Source organism: Phaenicophaeus curvirostris, chromosome 14, assembly GCF_032191515.1.
Source record: "Phaenicophaeus curvirostris isolate KB17595 chromosome 14, BPBGC_Pcur_1.0, whole genome shotgun sequence".
Lineage (NCBI taxonomy): Eukaryota > Metazoa > Chordata > Aves > Cuculiformes > Cuculidae > Phaenicophaeus > Phaenicophaeus curvirostris.
In genome coordinates, this window is record NC_091405.1 from 21,151,743 (window position 1) to 21,170,304 (window position 18,562).

Sequence of the window (18,562 nt, forward strand, 5' to 3'; positions counted from 1 at the left end):
AAGTGTTTTAGGCACTGTCCTGAGTAGTGCTGACTTTCTGTCACCTTTTGGTTGTAGAATTAGGATAAAAGCCAGTGCCTTTCAACCACTCTGTATGGTGACCGTGTTAATAATCAGTTTCATGTCAAATCTTCCCTTACCTCCATGCTATCGAGTTGTAGTCACGGGCTGTCGTCTTCCAGAGGAAGATGCTGCAGGGCAGAGGCCCTCATCTCAGCAACCTCTGCTCTGCAGGCAGCTCATTTGTCTTTTCCAAAAGCTTTTGTGGGCAGAGACAGCATAAAGGTGACGGAAGACATTTCTGTGGGTAGGTGAGATGCTGAGATACAGCACTCTGGTGAAGGCTTCCTGGGTCACCCGGCCTGCAGAATTAAGAGACTTGGGATGCAGTTGGTCAGTACCGTGTTGTTTAATTTGGAGTGCGTGCACTGCACCCCCGAGGTGGTGAGCGCTGGAGTCTGGGTCAGCTGGGATGTCTTATTTGACTCCTTGCCCTACCTGCTTAAAGGATCAATTGAAGCATTTGTGAGAGCAGATGCAGCCGGTGGTGTTTGGGCTGTGGAAATCACAGTTTGTAATACTTTTCTAATGGTAATTGGAGAGCTTAAAGAGTTATCTGACTGATATTTCAGTTGGCCACTGAAAACCTTCACGTTTCAGGGAAGATTTTTACACTGCCGTGATCAAACCTCCCACAGTGTTAGAGGAGCCCTCGGCAGCGCTGGCCGTGGCTGCCGCAGCAACTCCATGAAATAGAGCAGCAGCCCGGTCAGCTCTGACAACTCCTCTGTGACTAAAAATAGGGGAAATGGAAGAGAAAATTTGTAGGGCTGGTAGTGGCTTGTATTTTTCAATAATTTATCAAGATTCGAGAGCACAGATTTCCTTTGGGAAATATTAGTTCTTAGGTTTACAAAGTGCCTCAGTTGTAAATACCCATAAAAATGACAATTTGGTAGGTCGTATTTATTCTTAAGCGGGTCAAAGGACATTAGCGTATTCCTGCTATATAAATCTGTCAAGTACAGAATTTCTTTATGCTCCCAAATCACAAAAGCGCCTCTTACAGTCAAGGAGAAAATGGTCGCATTATTGCCAATCAAGGACAACAAGCAAGCATATCGATCTCTACCCAATAACTTCTTCCCTGCTCACTAAGTTTTTATCACTAGAACTGGACACATCAAGGAATTGGATTTAATATATACATGTAGTGCTGATTTATTACAGGAGTAGAAATACAGTCTGGCCTTACTTCTGGCTCAGTATTTTAACACTTATTTTATGCCTTGCATGGAAGCTTGCAATGACTTTTTCTACAGACAAAGTGTATAGCTTTCCAGTATCCCTGGGCGTACACAAATCTTCAGCTCTGTAGGTATTAGACATTGACCGCTGCGGTGTACATGCATCCTGCATTTGGGGATCTTGAGTCTTGATTTTCAGAGTTTATGTCTGTGGCAGTCTGTAGCGAGGTTGGTGTTTCAGAGAGGCATAACTGAAGAGGAGCTTGGGTGAGGTGAGGGAGACCAGCCTGGGTGCTTCTTGCTGAGCCTGGTCTGGAGACGTGTTGGTTTTCACCTCCTCCGTGGAGCTGTAGGTGTAAAGCCTTATGTATGAGGGCTGTTTAGCAGTCACAGATACTGAAATGCAGCAGAGGGGTGGCATTGTCCTTTTGGCCTCTTTTCTTGGTACAACCTCATACTTTTTGGTCATTTTTTGGTGATAATTGCAGAGGATTTGTCCCACCCCACAAGCGCAGCATCTTTGGGCTGCATATAAAGTGAGAACCCTGGCTCATGGCAGAGGTGTGATCAGTGAATTACTTCTTGGAAGGCAAGTGCATCTACAAAACTGAGAGGAAAGAACTTCACCACAGAATTCCACTCGCAGTAGATGTGTTGTGAGGGGGTTCATGTGCACGTGCCCTCCTGTAGATTTTCACCAGCACAACAAATTGGATGTGTGCCAAGCGTTTTGGCTTAACTGTGCATGCTCGGACCATCTGTGCAGCACATGTACCACAGGTCTGAGATGCTCTAAGGGCTGGACATGATGCACATGCTACACAGCTGCTGGTGATGCATTCCAGTGTAGAAGGAGTTCCAAACAGGATCACAGCACGCTCAGAAACTGGGCTTTTCACTGGGAACCTCTAGGAAGAATTCTGCCATAGGAAGAAGCTGATTTTGGTTCTTCGGTCTCCCAACTTGTCACGGATACCTGTCCAATAGACTGTGTCCTTCCTATTACACAGATCCTGAAATGGGAAGGCAGTGAAGCTTAATTTGGGGAGGGTGTGTGTCTTGACTGGAACTAATTTTCTTCACCAATGTGAATTCAAGCCATAAGTAGAGAGAAAAGGAGAGTGAACAACTTGGAGCTAAGAGGAATGTATGACCCAGGGTCATACTTTATCCATTTCCCGTGTCTGATGGAATCACTGAGGTTTGTGAGCCGCCTTCAAATTACTGTCAGATTGAGGAGGTTACAGCTACTTCCATGCAATCCTCACCTTTCCAGGTAAATACAGAAAGCAGTAGTCACCAGAGCAGTGATGAATCGTGCCTGCCTTCCATCCAAAGAGCCCCGGGCTTTTTACCCCTCCAAACGTTTAACATGCTTGTGGGGCTGACAGGAAAGCAGTAGATTTTTTTTCCAAATATCCATTTGCCTCTCCATTTATCTACTTTGATCTAAAATATAGAACCTGATGGATGCCCTAGGTAAATCAAACATTTTCTGTCTGCCAAAACGGCTTTGCAAATGCTTATTTCATGCCATTACCATTTTTCTGTTTCTAGCAGTAAATCAAAAAGTATCAGCCATTCATCCACTCTAAAAGTAATGCCTTCCCTTTGCATAATTACACATACCCAGCGGAGATCTGTATGCACAGTAAATCTATTCCTTTAAAAGGTTTCGCCTTAAGTACCACAGTGACATAAATTGGTGTAGCGCAAATTTATTTATTTAAAAGGTTTATTCTTTTAACTGATCGGGTAACTGTTATCCTTCCATTGTTTGATTTGGGTGGGGAAGGCTTTTATTAATGTATTGGATTTAATTCTGCAGCAGATATTTATGGAGAAGAGGTCTCGCTCCTTACAGGACTTGTAGCAATTGATACATCTGTATAATTTATTCTCATTACAGGTTTATTCTTAACTGGTGTTCGGGGGTCTTTGCTGTATCTCCAGTAGATCCTTGAGAATTAAATAGTTTAATGAATCTAATGAGCACAACTGAAGGAAGTACACGCAGAGTATGGATTTGGACATTGCCTCTCCACATGTGCAAACAACAGAAGTATGGCATTAAAAGTGTGGAAGAAATGGCCAAAAATAAATGTCTTCCAGTAATAAGTGCCCCAGACAGTATTTTGGCAAAGTAAAGATTAAAAAACAGATCTCTGTCATTCTCATGTAAACTTGCTCATCTTTATAAAGCCGTGTTTCTAGCTCTCAGGGGTTTCAAACCTAAAGCAGACAAGCCCAGCTGGCGGAAGCCTGGGAGTGAAATGATGAATATTTTAGCACATCCAAGTTTATTTTTAGGCTTTGTAGAATTATTGTTCATTTCCCTGTGAGTAAAATTGTATGAAGTATCTGAAAAAAATTAAATTAAGGAATCTTACCAGAACAGCACCAAGTAGCAAACAGCTGGACCCTAACTACAGTCGAGCACATAAACACATCCTGATTCCATTTGGAATTGGGGCAACAGAACAGTCTTGCACGGAGTTACGTCTGTGTTCAGCTCAATGTGTGTGAGATTCCTAGATGTGCACCACGTCTGAAGACAGACCAGGCTGCGGGTTGAGTTATGACATGGCCGATGTCCTGGGGAACTGAGCCAAATTTCTAGTGTGGATGTATTTTCCATGGTACTGGATGTGAAAGTGGAACTCAGGGTGGAGGTATTGCCTTAGGTTATGCAATAAAGACGTGTGCAAACATGTCAGGGAGAGGATGGGTGATAGGAAAGATTCAGGTCTTGAATCTCATTTGGTTAATGAAGGCAACTGCACTAACAGGATCAAAGTATTCAACCCTATAATTTCACACTAACCGTCTCCAAATGCTGTCTATTTTGTTGGCATCACAGATGCTCTTTCCTACAGCTGGAAAGGAAGAACTGCTGTAGTATCCAAGGCAAACCTGGGAAAATGCCATGGGCCTGGGATGAGAAGATGCATCTGATACTTGCAGATCTAGCAAGGGCTGTATATTGGAGGGAGAAGGCTTATTACCTGCAGCTCCACATCCCATATCCATCAAGGTAACTCTTCTAGAGTTTTCATTTGAAGTGGATCTGGCTTTTTGAGTCTTCTTCTAACACATTAGGTAGATAAGAGGTTGCCAACTGTCCTTTTTGATGAGAAGTGCTGGCAGTAGTCGCAGTCAGCATTGTCAGAGTAACAAATGCTGGGCAGAGTGCCTCGGGAAGCAGGGGAAGTGCTCCATTCTGACACGAGGGAGCAGGTTTGGTTCTGGTGCTTTGACTTGAGTTGATTTATATACTCTGAAAGTTTTAACTGGTTTGTAATTGTTTGGGATTATTTTAAGGACATGATTGTATAATGTAGCTGCCTGTGATAGACACTGGATTAGTAAGTGACAAAGGCGCCTCTTTGAATCCTGTGTCCTGGAATGTGCTCATGGGAGCACTGGAGCCTGCAGCCATCTCACAGAAACAGCCACCCTTCTGTCCTGCAGTGGGGAACAACAGGAGCCACCTTGAAAGGTGAGAGAGTACCTCAGCTCCCAGACCGGGTCCATCTTTGTCTTCCCATGATGTTTGCATTCATGCTAATCAATGTTAATTACGGTAGCGGGGCCTGTGATGTACTCACTATAAAAGCCATCCTATTTTTCTGAGCTTGTACAGTCTCTAACACAATAGAGCCCTGATTGGGGTTCCCTAAATGCTACAAATAAGTGATACAAAATGTTAGAATAATGAGTACGTGGTTCATGGTGTAAAATCACCAAACTCTCAGTTCATGCAGCCTGCTGAAGTATCACTAGATAATTCTGTTTGCTATTACCCCTAACTGTGGCATCCTGGATGTGCCTTGGCAGCTGGGGCTCAACCACAAACCATTTTGGCTTTTGTTTGTGGTTGAATAGGTGCTGCTTTTTAAATTTCCATTCAAGTCTGTGGTTGCTAGTGTAAATACACACTTAGTTAAGCTGTGCTTAAAAACTCTTCTGATTCAGCATCCTTACTGTGCTGGTTCATCATCCCACCTGCCCTCCGTGACCATACTGGGAGCTGATTGGCACTGAAGGACGGGGTGCTGGGATATGCGTTTCTTTCCAAGGCTGAAGGTGAGCAGGCAGACGCTTCCTCCCAAAAGTTGAGCAGCTGGGTGGGTGCAGGTTGCAGCATCGGTATAGCAGCTTGTTTTTTCCCTGATAGCTGTGCTTTGCTGCCATTTCATGATCTACAGCACACCCTAGTGATATCTGGAAATCATCAAGTTAGACCCAGTCAATTCTAATTCCTTTGTGGTGAAGCAAAACTTAGGACCCTACTAAGCCAGGCCCAGGAAAGTAAATGCCTTCCTATCCAAGATGGGAAGCGGGTTAAATCCCTTGGTTTATAAAACAAAAAACAGCCATAGACCTTAAGACTAGAGGATATTCTCTGTTAAAAGAACATCTGTATAGTGACTTCATGTGGTTTGCAGTCTGTAATGTCAGGTACATTTTCAAACAGAGCATGGGGAAAAGCAGCCCAGGGTTGTGTGAGAAGAGAGGAGAATATTTGTTGGGTTCCCTTTTAGCCTGGAGAGATCAACCAAACATAAACACAGCCTTATGGAGGAAAGCTGCAGGCAGGCTTTATAGGTCAGAGGCCCAAATGATCCTTTGCTGTCGTACAGCCAGAATGTCAAAATTTGTGCTAGATGTTCAGTCCCTCCTTCTGTGGTGGTTAGGTCCCTTGGTTCTGCAGGTGATATTTAGTTTTCGGTAGCCAACAGGCCCCGTAGGATCCTGCAGAGGGGTGTGCACCAACCAGACATTTTGGGCCACCTTGCACTCGACCGTTTGATGAGTTTCTGTATTTCAGTCACTGTATTTCTTTATAACTGGCTGAGTGCACAGAATGGCAAGGGTTCTGAATTGGCTGCTGTTGACTCCCAGTGGGGTGGGGGAAGAAGGCGAGTTTGCAAAGGACTCTGGCAAAGAAGAGTAATTAGTCAAGAAAGAAGGTAAATATTTATCAGATGTGAAATCAAACTGGTGACGTGTAGGTAACACTGAATGGAAGTGAAAATAATAGGAGCATCAGAGAAGATTGTATGTCTTGTAAGTTATGGTGGCTGCAAGGTTTTGAAGAAATGGAAGAATTTTTTCATTCTAGGGGTGAGGAGGCCCTGGCCCAGGCTGCCCAGGGAAGCCGTGGCTGCTCCAACCCTGGAGGTGTTCAAGGCCAGGTTGGATGGGGCTTGGAGCTCCCTGATCCAGGGGCAGGGACCCCGTGTCCCACACCTTGCTGTGCCAGGCACGGCTGAGGGGGGATCCTGTCCCGGGCTTGCGCCCACCTGAGAAATCCAGAATGTCTGGGAGAGGCAAGATTCCCCTCAGACCCCTGCATTTCACTCTCATCAGGTAATCCAAACAACAGTGGAAATGAGCGTTTTGGTTTATGTAAATAAAAACAAAAAGGTTGAAATAATTTATGGTATTTATTTAAATGACATGCAGATTACTTTGTGAAACTTAGAGGGAGAAACAGCACAACTGAAACAGCACAATTGTTTCCAAGAACATTCGTCTCAAATCCACATACGCTATTTAATTCATGCTTAATTATTTCCCCAATGCTGCTGGAAGCGCCGTGCGTTTCCTTTGTCCTTTTGCTTTTGCATGCAGCATGATTAGCAAACCTGCCTCTGCTTTTCCAACTCCCGCGTTTGGGGTTTAGCCGCATTGTTCAAGGGGTGGAGCAACAAGCAAGATGAACATTCATGCTGCCAGATCTGGCATATGGGAGCCCTCTGAAGGATACAGATCTCACCCGTTCTGTTTAAATCCCTGCCCGTATTTTGTATTGCTGCCCGCACGCAGCCCATCATTTGAAGCGGCTCTGCTCCCATTGTTTGTGCACTGTAATCCTCGAGGTTTCTGTAGTCACCATGAGCAGCTTACTTGAAAGAAATCGCTTAGTGCTCTTGGATCGCTCAACCTGCTGGCAGAGGACGGGCCATGACTAACATGGGAGACCTGGGATCCTTCTGAGGCAAATCCTTTCTGTAGACTTTGGAGTTTGTTGCTCTCCTGAGTTCTTTTCTCAGGGTTTGGGTTCGGTGTTATCTTCCACCCCCTGCGGATTTTTCTATGAGGATTTTTCTATGATGGGAGAGTAGGCTGAAAAAGGGTACTAATGGTGGCTGTGGAAGTCTAACTTGTCACCACGCACCCGTTTCAAATACTGGCAAAGGGAGACATCTGCTGTTTGACAGAAATGGAGGACAGTTGTTTATCCTAATGGCAACAAAATCAGAGCCTTTATTATTCTGAGGTATGGAGATTAGTTCATCCTGCTGGGTGTCTTTTCAACAGGTTTTGAGAACTTAATGCTTGTCTGCTTAGGGCTGAATGAAAGATCCTCTGGAACAGAATCACTGAATTGTATTGTTTGGATTGGAAAAGACCTTTAAGGTCATAAGAGTCCAACAGTAAACCTCACACTGCCAACTTCACCACTAAACCATGTTCCTAGGCACCACATGCTCATGATTTTCAAATCCCTCCAGGGATGGGGACTCCACCACTGTCCTGGGCAGCCACTTCCCATACTTGACTGCCCTTTTGATGAAGTAGTATTTCCTATTTACCCAGTTGAAATCTCTCCTGGGGCAACTTGAGGTCATTTCCTCTTGTATCATGGAGAAGGGGCTGCCCAGTTCCTGCTGTTTCACTCATCTGCTTGGTCAGTTCCCTCTCTGCCAGTGACACTTGTCCCTCGTGGTTGTGTGTGTGCACGCTGGTGTAGGTAGAGCCATTTGGTATGAGCTGTTCTTTATAACTTATGCCTGTTACTGGTTTTGAACGCACGTCATTTTACTCTTGAGACAGTCATTCATGACAGTTTTAAGGCAGTGGTTCCCAAATTGAGGTCCACAGAAAGCCAGCGAAGTTTGCAAAGAGTTTCTAGTTCGTTTTGTTCCCAGAGTCTAAGCTGTGCTACAGGACAACCTTAAATACAGTTCAAACACTGCCCTGCTCTTCCTTTAGCTTGGCAATAGCTCCTTAGACAACCCTGTTGTTGCCAGATGGGCACAGCTGCAACCCTTGTGACTGCAAGTGGAGCAGAGGGGCGGCCCACATCTGCAGTATTGCAGTACGACATGAGAAACTATGTAAGGTATTCACGTCCGCTTCATACATGTTATAATACAGAAACCTCGAAACCAGTCTCAGGACGTTGACTTTTACCCTCAGGTTGGCTGTGGCTTTTTTCTGAAAGGTGACAAATCGGCTATGCTGTATTGTTAAGCACAGTTATCGAATTCTGCTGCTGAAGTAAAAACACAGCATAAATGCCTGCTGTAAGAGTCTGAAAGAGCAGAAGATCAGTATACAGTTTGCAGTTAAGGATGTGCCTTAAATGTCTTTCACAGCCTGCCCAGGTAGTGCTGGCTGGCAGTACGTGCTTTATTCCAAAGCACCAGCCTAGATTTTCAGATCATCTTTCAAGACGGAGATGATCTAAGGCAATTAATAGTGTTTTGTGACCTTCTGTACCAACAGTCCATCTTCTTGGCACCGAAACTGATTTTACCCAACTTGGCATTTCATCACCTGAGCGTGCGGGGAGCCCAGCAGCACCTTTTACAGCAGGGGTGGAATGATTTAGTTCAGTCACGCTGTTCTTCAAATTCAGACTGTTTCTTACAAGCTGATAAGGCAAACCTCTTCTTTGCTTAATGTCACATAAGGTACGTTGAAAGGCTGTGAAGAGACAGATGTTCTATATCTTCACTTCATATGCAAAAACCTGTTATACCCTTTATTTGCATTCAATTAGAAGTCAGACTCTGATGAATATCTAATGCAGGAAATAGGGAGAAGATTTGCCATCAAGCATATGCTTTGCTTGTAGTGGATCTCTGTAACGTGATATTGTGTCTTCCTGCAGTGATCTCGGCATCTTTACTGTATTACTGACTCCTGCATGTGCCGAGGTGAAGGGTGTCAATAGGTGAAAATAAGAGGTAGGTTCCTGGTTTTAGAAGCGTTGCCTTTTCTCATTGTACAGAGTTGTGGAGAAAGCACCATTTCCTTTTAAAAGCTGTAGTGTTACTTTTATATTAATTTCCCTTTTAAATACAGGTTGTGCTTTGTTTGATCTTGGGAAGCTCACCATTTTCTTTGCAATCCAGAGTGTAACATGAGGAACTCAGAAGTTATGAACCTGTAATGTTGTCAAGAAGGGAAGGTTCCAATGAGGCCACAGCTGGCAGATGTATCCCTTCTCCCATCTAGGCTTTTCCTCCAACGCAGCAGTGCAGGCGAGGCCCTGAGATAGCGAGGTGCAGGGAGCCAGCGGATGGAGCCCACTGGGCAGCACACCCGCCCAGGAGAAAACCTGTTACCGCTCTCGCGATAAGACCAAAAATATGACTGGTACGCTGTTCTTTAGCCCGAACGCACAGCTGCTGAGTGGAACGTGTGGTGTGCTGATTCATGCTGGTTATTGCTCACCAGGGAGAGGATGTGGCATGTCATCAGGTGGTGGCTGGCAGCTACAGACTAAAGCAGTTCTTAGTCCAGCTGATTGCAGTCACTGGGTTCCCATGGACTTCAACAGGGCCACAATCCCTCCGAATGCGGTATGGGTTACAGCAGCACACACACCCCTAAAGGATATACTCGGCACTGTTACCTGACATTTTCATTTTAGTAACTTCTACCATACAAGAAAATAGACCTAAAAATACCTGCTGCCGGAGCCCTAATAACCAGTGTTTATTTTTAACTGGAGTAGTGAATTAATGATGCAGTTTGGGATAGAATGATAAAAATTCCCTCCTTCGATGGAGAGACTTCATCACTCTCTCGTTCCTCGGAAAGCTGCTTACAGCTGGAATTTGGGGTGTTACATTTTACAGTGCACATGGCATTTGGTTCTTCGCTCGTTTTAGGTATTGCGTTTGCTTTTTACATCCAGATCGTAAAAATCAAGAGCACCGGTAGACCTGTAACATTTTGAGTTGTTACACAGAGACTTGGTTTTATGTGATCATATAAAGCACAGGGAGGTTAGGGATGTAACATGTGCAGCCATGGGAAAGGGACAAAAATCACAGAATCATGGGATGGTTTGAGTTGGAAGGGACCTTAAAGATCATCCAGCTCCAACCCCCAAATTGTGGGTGATGTTCCTCCTCCTTTCCCCCATCCTCAGCAAGGAGCAGACGGGAGGAGTTTTGTCTTAGCTCCGAAACAGAACCGTGATAAAGGCTGGCAAAGCCCACAGCCCTGTTCCCAAAAGGGCAGCACAGTCCCATGAGGCCGTCGCTGTGTTCCCAGAGGAGCGGTGGATTCTTCCACACTAAACAGTTTAAAGGCTCAGCTCACAGGGTGCAGGGCCACCTCATTTAAGCTATATTTCACCTAAAAAGATTGGACCAGGTGATCCCTGAGGTCCCTTCCAAGCTGGTATTCTGTGATTCTGTGATGCCCTGAGGCACCCGGCGTCCCCCTGCCATCCCCACTCCCTTCTTCCATTCCTCCCTGCACTCCTTCCTTCCCTCCTTCCAGCCCTCCTTTTGTCCCTCCCGCCTTCTTTCCCTTCCTTCTTCCCTACTTCCTTCCCTTCCTCCCTCCCTCCTTCCATCCCTTCACTCATCCCTCCCTCCCTCCTTCTATCCCTCCCTCCTACCCTTCTTCCCTCCCTCTCCCCTCAGGTCCCTCCCTCTCCCCTCAGGTCCCTCCCTCTCCCCTCAGGTCCCTCCCTCTCCCCTCAGGTCCCTCCCTCTCCCCTCAGGTCCCTCCCTCTCCCCTCAGGTCCCTCCCCGCCTCCGAGGGCGGCTCTGGGCTCTGAGCGGGCGGTGCCGGTGCCGCCCCCCCGGGCGCTGCCGGCAGGTACGGGGGGTGTGGGGATGGGGTGGGGGTGGCCGTGTCGCTGCCGCCCGGGCCGCGGGGCTCCCCGGGGCCGCTGCGGGCGGGGTCGGGCCCGGCGGGGCCCTCAGCCTCGGCGGCCCCGGGGCTCCGCGGGCTCGGCGCGTTGGCCGGTGTCACGGAGCCGTTGGCAGCTCGGTCGGGCCCCGCGGCGCCATCGCGAGGCCTTCGGTGTCCGGGGCGCCGCGGGACCGGCTGCGGCAGCGGCTCGGAATTCTCTCAAATTTGAGGCTGGGCATTAGGAAAAAAAATTTCGCGGGAAGGGTGATTGGTCCCTGTCCGAGGCTGCCCAGGGAGGGGGTTGAGTCCCCTTCCCTGAGGGGTTTAAGGGCCGGGTGGCCGAGGTGCTGAGGGACACGGTTAGAGATTGATGGGGATGGTTGGACTCGATGAGGCAGTGGGTCTCTTCCAACCTGGTGATTCTATGATTCAAGTAATTCTTCAAACAGGAGGAGCTGGCCAGGAAATGGAAAACAATTCCACCTTTGATTTATAAACTCGGAGGGCGTTGAGTCTAGGAAAAATGAAGGGCTGCAGGCGGCAGAGCCGGTCTGTGACAGGTGTTCGTGGGGCAGCAGCCTGGGGAGCGGGGTCTGCCCCCACAGGGCAGGTGCCACAGGCCCTCCAGCCGCGCTGCAAGGAGGGCATTCGCCTGCCTTTTCACCCCTGCGTTTTTAAAATCAGCTCCTGGGTTCCTATTGGTTTGTTACTATAACAAGGAAATTTGTTGCCTCTTTTATTAAATAAATTGGTTGAACGCTTTGATAAACATACAAGCTTTGATAAATACACAAAAGAAGGAGGTAAGCAAAACTCTTAAGGTCACAGTTACTACAAAACAATATTAAAGTGCTCTTTTATGCATTTTAGTTGAATTCAGATTGTCTAGGAAATAGATGAGTTTCTTGCCATCTTCTAATATTACAAAGAAGAGCACTTAATTAAATGTATAGTTAGCAACAGGATTATATTGTTATAATAAATACTTGTAGCTGTAGTGAGTCCTCATGGTTGGAGAGAAGAGTGCCTAATGCGGAGATAACAAGTGGTGATCTATGTGGTTTAATTGTTGCACCAATAAAGGAGAATGAACCCTGCCTTAGGAAAGTAACTGAAAGTATGGACCAGCGTTGAGACAGTCCTCATTTGTAGGCAGGAGAATCCCAGTTCCCTGCCTGCCTGCCAGCTATTGCAGAAACATCTAATGGATTTCTGCTCCTTCATCCAGTCGGGTCTTGGTGTGCTGTCATTTGTGTCTGTAGTCTGCCTCAGTTGCCCGGTGCTTTGCGTTTGGGTTGGCTCTGGTGCCGATCTCATATTTATTACACCAAGTTGCAGAACAGACAGAGCTGTTGCTGTACAGATGAGTCAGAAGTCGTCCTGGGCATTTTTCTTCTTAAGAAGTACTGAGCTAGTTCTGAGGGGGTCTACGTTTTAGTAAAACCCATGGCTGCAGGCTCAGAGATGAAATACAAACATGTGATGTTATGCTCTTTGGGTGGGTAGAGCAGGATCATTGCTCACTTTGCTCTCCAGTCCCTGTGGTGGGAGACAAAGAGCATCCTCTCCTTCAGCTGGGGAGAAGTAGAGAGTCCAGCAGCTCAGGCTGGTATTTGGGGGACTGTGGAGGGAAAGGGAATGCAGCCACTGAATTGCAGGAGAACAAAGAAGGGAAGTCCGTCAGACAGCAAAGCCTGGTTTCTCAGCAATTTCATTTTCTAAACTGCTCTTTTTTTTCTTGAACTGCTGAATATTCTCAGTGCTGTCTGAAGTCACAGGGGCTGTGGGGACTCAACAATGGTGAAAGCCAGGCCCATCTGTAAAGATGTTGTTGATGTTTCTGTCCCTCCATCAGTGCAGATCCAGCATGGTACATTCCCAGTGTTTCCTAACATTTGGGTGGGTTCTGTAGGAAATAATTCAGGGTTAGAATCAAGTTGCACTTTTGCTTACTTGCAGTTACACAATCAGAATTTATAAATGGTTTAGGCTGCCTTCTGGTTCTGCCTCTGACACATAAAACTTAGAGCTTCTTTTAATCTGGAGTAGGATTCTTGTACTCTTGCAGCTCACTGGCATTTTCAAATATACTGTTCTGTCCGCCCAGTGATTCTGATTGTTAGGTTGGTGTTTACTGCAACTTCATGCTCCGTGCACACATTCAGAATTAAGCAGGTTCTGCTGTGCCAAGGACCTTCTTCAATCCAGCCAAAAAAAAAAAACCAAATAAGAGTTTACTTCGAAATTGGAAATATCCTCTCGGGAAGTCTGCCAGGTGTGGTGGAGGGAGGCTCTGCTTCGTCTTCTCCCCGGAGCTGTGTGCGATGCTAAATACATGTGGCAGTTGCTCAAGGTAAAGGCAATGTGCTGTAGACTGGGACAGAAACTTTCCTAGATCTTTCGTTGCTGGTACTTCCCTTTGTTTGAACTTCTGAATTTGTCATAAAACCCGGACTTTCTGTGGCTTCATTTTCTGTTTCAGTGTTCACTGGCTGTTTGCAAGTGGGTTTGTTTTTCCCAGAAGTGAAAGAAAAAGCAAATTTATTCTTTCCTGTGTTGGCTGTGCCTCTGAACTCTGCTTCTGCCTAAAATTCATTTAGCAGTGAATGTTAGTTCCTGTTGCAGCAACCAAAAGATAACTCAAAACATGTTTTCCAGGTTCTTAACTCGCCAAGATGCCCGTCAACGTTGATGATGTGATGCAACTGTTCTGCCATCTCTCTCAGGAGAAGGGGATGAAAGCTGCTTTCAAACACTCCGGCCGAGGAGCGCTGCTGGCAGGCGCGACAGCTTTCCTGGGGGGGCTTGTGGGAGGCCCCCCCGGCATCGCTGTAGGTAAGTGTGTTTGCTGTGGGGACAATGAGTGTGGTTGGCTCCTGGGGGAAAGAAGCTGGTAAGGCTGTGTAGCAGGTGCGGGTTAGAGTAAAGAGGTGAGCTTTAACAAGGTGCTGTTGTATATGTTGGCTTTTTAGAAGGAAGGTGACCATGGGAAGGCATGTGCCAGTGTTTCCTTCTGGGGGGATAGGGCCTCGCTGACTTGGCCTCCCATGCTGCTGGCAGAAGGCCGTCCCAAGGGCCGAGGGGGAGGCAGCAGTGCCCTAGAACAAGCTGCTAACAACTGGTCTGCTTCTGGTGGGTAGAGCTCCCATCAGCTGAGGTACCCCTGTGTCTGAGGTGTGGGGCGGAGCAGGGAGCAAACTTGACAGGCTCGGAGCTCATCAGTGCAGGCTTAGCTCCAGCGCGGCAGTGGGGAGTGAAGGGGAGGAGAGCAGGAGGCAATGGAGCCACTGTGGGGCTGGGTTGCTGGGACCCAGTGGCACAGGAGAAGCCAGGGGTGTGGAGTGAGGGTGAATAAGTATTCCTGGAAAGCCTTGGCTAGGGACAGGATCATCTTCCTAATGATCTTACTGAAAATGATGCTTATTTCTGTATTTTAAAAGTACCTGCTATCTACTTCTCAGTGAACTTGGCTTTCTCGTCTGGAATTCATTATTCTCCATCTCTTTGCTTTTTTAACTTGCATGGAAAATTACAGGAAGGCCAAAGTCTAATGATAAAGATCTGTCTCTCCTCTGTATCTCTTGAATTAAGAGCTGTCTAGTTGGAAAGCTGCCTTGTCACTGAAATCATATGTGTCTTGCTCCTCGAATGCTCCTTATTCCTGCAAGCAGTTCTGGCAGTTTTGCTGGCGTGTTGGTGCCAGAGTGCGTTGCAGTGTGCCTGCCGGAGGGCTGCCAAGGTGGCATTACCAAAATAAACAAATATTATGTGAGAGCAGAAAATGCAAAATGAAGCTGGGTATTTACTCCTATTATAAGTCCAGAACTTAATTAATAGGCAAGAATAATGTTTTGACAAGAATATGACTGAAGTTATCACACAGAATCACTGGGCTCTGGGAACACTCTCAGGAGGGTGGGCTGCAGGAGCAGAAAGCTTGGACGTTCTGAGAATCTCTGGTAAGAGATTGTGTTAATGACATGGATAAGACAATTGTTGGTTGGATGTGAACCCTGGTCGTGGTTTTGTTTAGTAGTAGAGCTTGTCCTGTGCTCTAAGGAGTGTTATTTTGTATATGACTTCTACCTTGAAGTCATTAGCTTTGATTGTGTAGAGTTCCTTGTGATTGTCGTGGATGTGAAAAGCTTTAAAAATCCTTCGTGGTGCTTTGAGCGTTTCTAACAAAGGTGGGAACATTGTGTATGAAGGCTGTGGCTAGTACTGAACATGAACTGGTGAAGAGTATCATCTCTCTTTCTTTCTAGGAGGAGCATTTGGTGGATTGCTCGGTGCCTGGATGACTACTGGACAGTTCAAGCCCGTCCCTCAGATTCTAGCAGAATTGCCTCCTGCGGAGCAGCAGAAACTCTACGACGAAGCCATTGTTATCCTCCGGCGCTTAGACTGGACGGACGTTGCTCACCTGACTGCTCTTGTGATGAGCAATGCTAGTCTGCAGCAGCAATTGACAGGAGTGCTGATAAATTACCTCTCCAAAGAGCTGAGAGCAGAGATACAGTACGGAGAGTGAACCTTCCAGAGCAGGCTTTTTACTGTGTAATGAATTTTACTCTGGCAATTGTGATTCTTCAACATAGCAATTATTAGTTAGCAGTATTAGTTAGCAGATCTAAGTATTACTTGGGGGTTTGGGGTTGTTTTGTAAGGGTAGTGTTAGATGGATGCATTATCCTGACACTAATTTGCGAGGTGATTCTGAATTACTCTGCATTAGGACTCAGTTTGAAATCACCGAAGGCAACTGTGCTTCTCTTGTGCTAATGTATCACTAGTTAACGTTTTTTGTTTAGGAGATTTAATCCTGTTTGTGTAAGTGCTTTAATTTTCTTCTGTGAATGACACAGAGGTGCCAAAGTAGGTGGGGCACTTGGAAAAATTGTACCTACTGTCTGTTTCAGTCCTGCAAAAGGAAGGTGGCAGAAAGTACGTTATTCTACTGTGAACTCAAAAGATCTCAATCCTTATTTTATTCTTTGTTGCATTTTTATTGTAATTGTTGAGTTATTTATTCCTTTCTGGAAGAAGTGAAGCCAATACTTAAACAACATTTAATGCAATGGGTAAACAAAATGTGTGCAGGTAGGAGTTTGTGGTGTCCTGGAAGGGAAGGCACAGCCAGGATACACTTGAAAAAACTGTGAAAATGGGGAGCTGAAATCTCATTTTTGTAGATTCCCTTGGATTAGGGGTGTCATTTCAGCATTGGTTCTTGACTGAATCTGACCAGTTGGTCCTCTGTTTTCATTAAAATCTTCCTAAGGAGCGTCATCGTGGCTTTGGTTTGCTCTGGAGGGAATTAGCTCTCTAGGAGCCCTGGCTGAGAGGAGGAGGAGGCCGCCTGCTATGGGGCAGCTGGCAGCGGGGCTGGGGAGGGATGACGTGCTGGCAACAGCTGTTGCCGTCAGCATCATGTGCTGGTGCCCAATATCCCAGCCGGTTTCTCACCTTTTCTTTCAAGGCACTTGCAAGGCAAGTTCATAAGTAGAAAATTGTGTGGGTGTGCCGCCTATTGTGTGTGAGACCAAGTGAAACTGCTCAGATAATTTCATTTTTACCCCTAAAATAAAGATTTGTCCCTGTGTGCATGGTGGGATTTCCAGAAGTTGAATTTTAAATGGTGAAGCTTTAATCTCAGAAGTTGCTGTTGTGTACATTTGATTCATTTACTTCTGCAGGTCCAGTTTGCCATTAAGGAATTCAGTGTAGTTCCCTACCTGGAGTACAGGGCAGCGATTCTTCTGCTCATCACGTGCAAACACTTTCTCAGTGCTGTGACAGATGGAAGTGGATGGTGGTAAGTGGGCCTTCCTTGCCCTGTCCTAGTTTCATAGTGCCAAGCCCAGAATCGGTGCATGTTCAGTTTCCTTGACAGATCACGCACCCTGCAGTTGCCTCCACAAGCCTTTACATGCTCTGTGTAGCCATTTTTAAATACTACCTTTACGAAGGCAGTTGCTCTTACTTGCAGTTTTTTGGTTATTTCACAAATAAAATTCCCTCTTTCCAAAATAACACCCTGCTAGCAGAAGCAGATGATGGGGTGATACAGTTGGATGGAGCTGCCATCATATAATCAACTGTTTGAACCCAGACACAAAAGAACTTGACGTCTGATGCTAAAGCAGGCCATGGGAGAGGCATTGGTTTCAGTGAATTTATAATAGTATCCAGTGTTTAAACAGATCATTAGCAGATTTCAGAGTGGTCTCAGACATCTATCACAACTCCCATTTTATAGGTGTTCATAAATCGGAGCTCAAACATAGGTAACGAATCAATTTTTATCACTCGTATCTGTGTTGTAGCCATGAATAGAGCTTAAACAATGTGAGTCCTAGTCCTGGACACTTAGAAATTATGAACTGGTTTTAATTATGATCTTTCAGCCTTCCCTGTCGTACGAAGGGGGCTTGTGTCATATGGGCACCAACAGGTTGGTCCACATAGTTCCGAGTCGTGCACAGGCCAGTCTGCAGCTGCCCTTGTGCTCCTGAGAAGCTCCAGGCTCTGTGCCACGGAGTACCACGCTCTTGGTCACTACAGTAAATTTAACTTCCAGAGGTGTTCAGAGACTGGAGAAGAAGCAGGAAGAAGTGAATGGACTTCTGTTGGATCTCTGTCATTATTGAACAGGTTTGGTGTTCGTACAACTTGGACCGTGGCAGGTACCTATTCTCAGAGTGGTAGTGGTAGGTGAGCAGTTTGGGCTGAAACACACTTCACTGCTGGTGATGGAAGAACAGGATCCAGCTGCAGTGTTCATCCAAAGTGAGTTTGGACATGGGAGAACTGGCGAGTAACCACTGCTGACTGCAAAGCCCCTGGTACCACACCTGGTGTCAGGTGTGAATGAGTCTGGCACCCCACAGTGGTTTTGTTGTTTGCGGTGTGGTAGTTTATGACCATTCATAGTGCTGAATGCTGCAGAAAGATCACGTTCTGCCTCTTGCTCTACTTATGACCCTATGCGATCGTTTCAAGGTCACCATGATATCTTGTATGAGGCCTTATCCCGGGATTTGGGCAAGTGAGAAGGACTATGAGGAAAGGCCCAGCTGCACAAGAATGTGTTACTACCCACCCGCTGCTGTTGTTGGGTAGAGGCACAGCTGGCCACCGCTGCACCCCGTGCTGGCATTGGGAGCAGCCTTCTGCGATCCATTCCAGCTGCACAGTGGCCAGGCTGGGTGTGAGGCACAGCGATCGCCTAGGAAATGGGGCACCACAGTGCCAGCCGTTCAGGGAGCAGTGAGGGAGTCGCTCTTGGGCGATGGGCATGTTGGTATGAGGAAAGTGTCTGTGATGCCACTTGTTAACCTGGTTTGGGTGTGGATGTGGCAGAATCAAGCTAGGTTTTCACTGGCAGATGGTGTATTTTTAGTTAATTCCTAATTTTCCTGTGT

General features: G+C 46.4%; 1 protein-coding gene across 2 annotated transcripts in view; it reads left to right on the top strand.

Moving 5' to 3' along the window:
* Nucleotides 1–16,427, top strand: part of C14H19orf12 (chromosome 14 C19orf12 homolog) — a 59,148-nt gene extending 42,721 nt beyond the window's left edge. Inside the window, exons 1-3 of one of the 2 annotated variants that reach the window (XM_069868186.1) lie at nucleotides 11,033–11,102; nucleotides 13,797–13,973; nucleotides 15,404–16,427. In XM_069868186.1, coding sequence (XP_069724287.1) covers nucleotides 13,814–13,973; nucleotides 15,404–15,669 — 426 coding nt within the window. In that variant the 5' untranslated portion in view covers nucleotides 11,033–11,102; nucleotides 13,797–13,813 and the 3' untranslated portion in view covers nucleotides 15,670–16,427. Of the gene's footprint in view, nucleotides 1–11,032; nucleotides 11,103–13,796; nucleotides 13,974–15,403 lie in introns of those variants that run through there. The other variant, XM_069868187.1, reaches the window with a different exon arrangement.
* The last annotated feature ends 2,135 nt before the right edge of the window (nucleotides 16,428–18,562 follow it).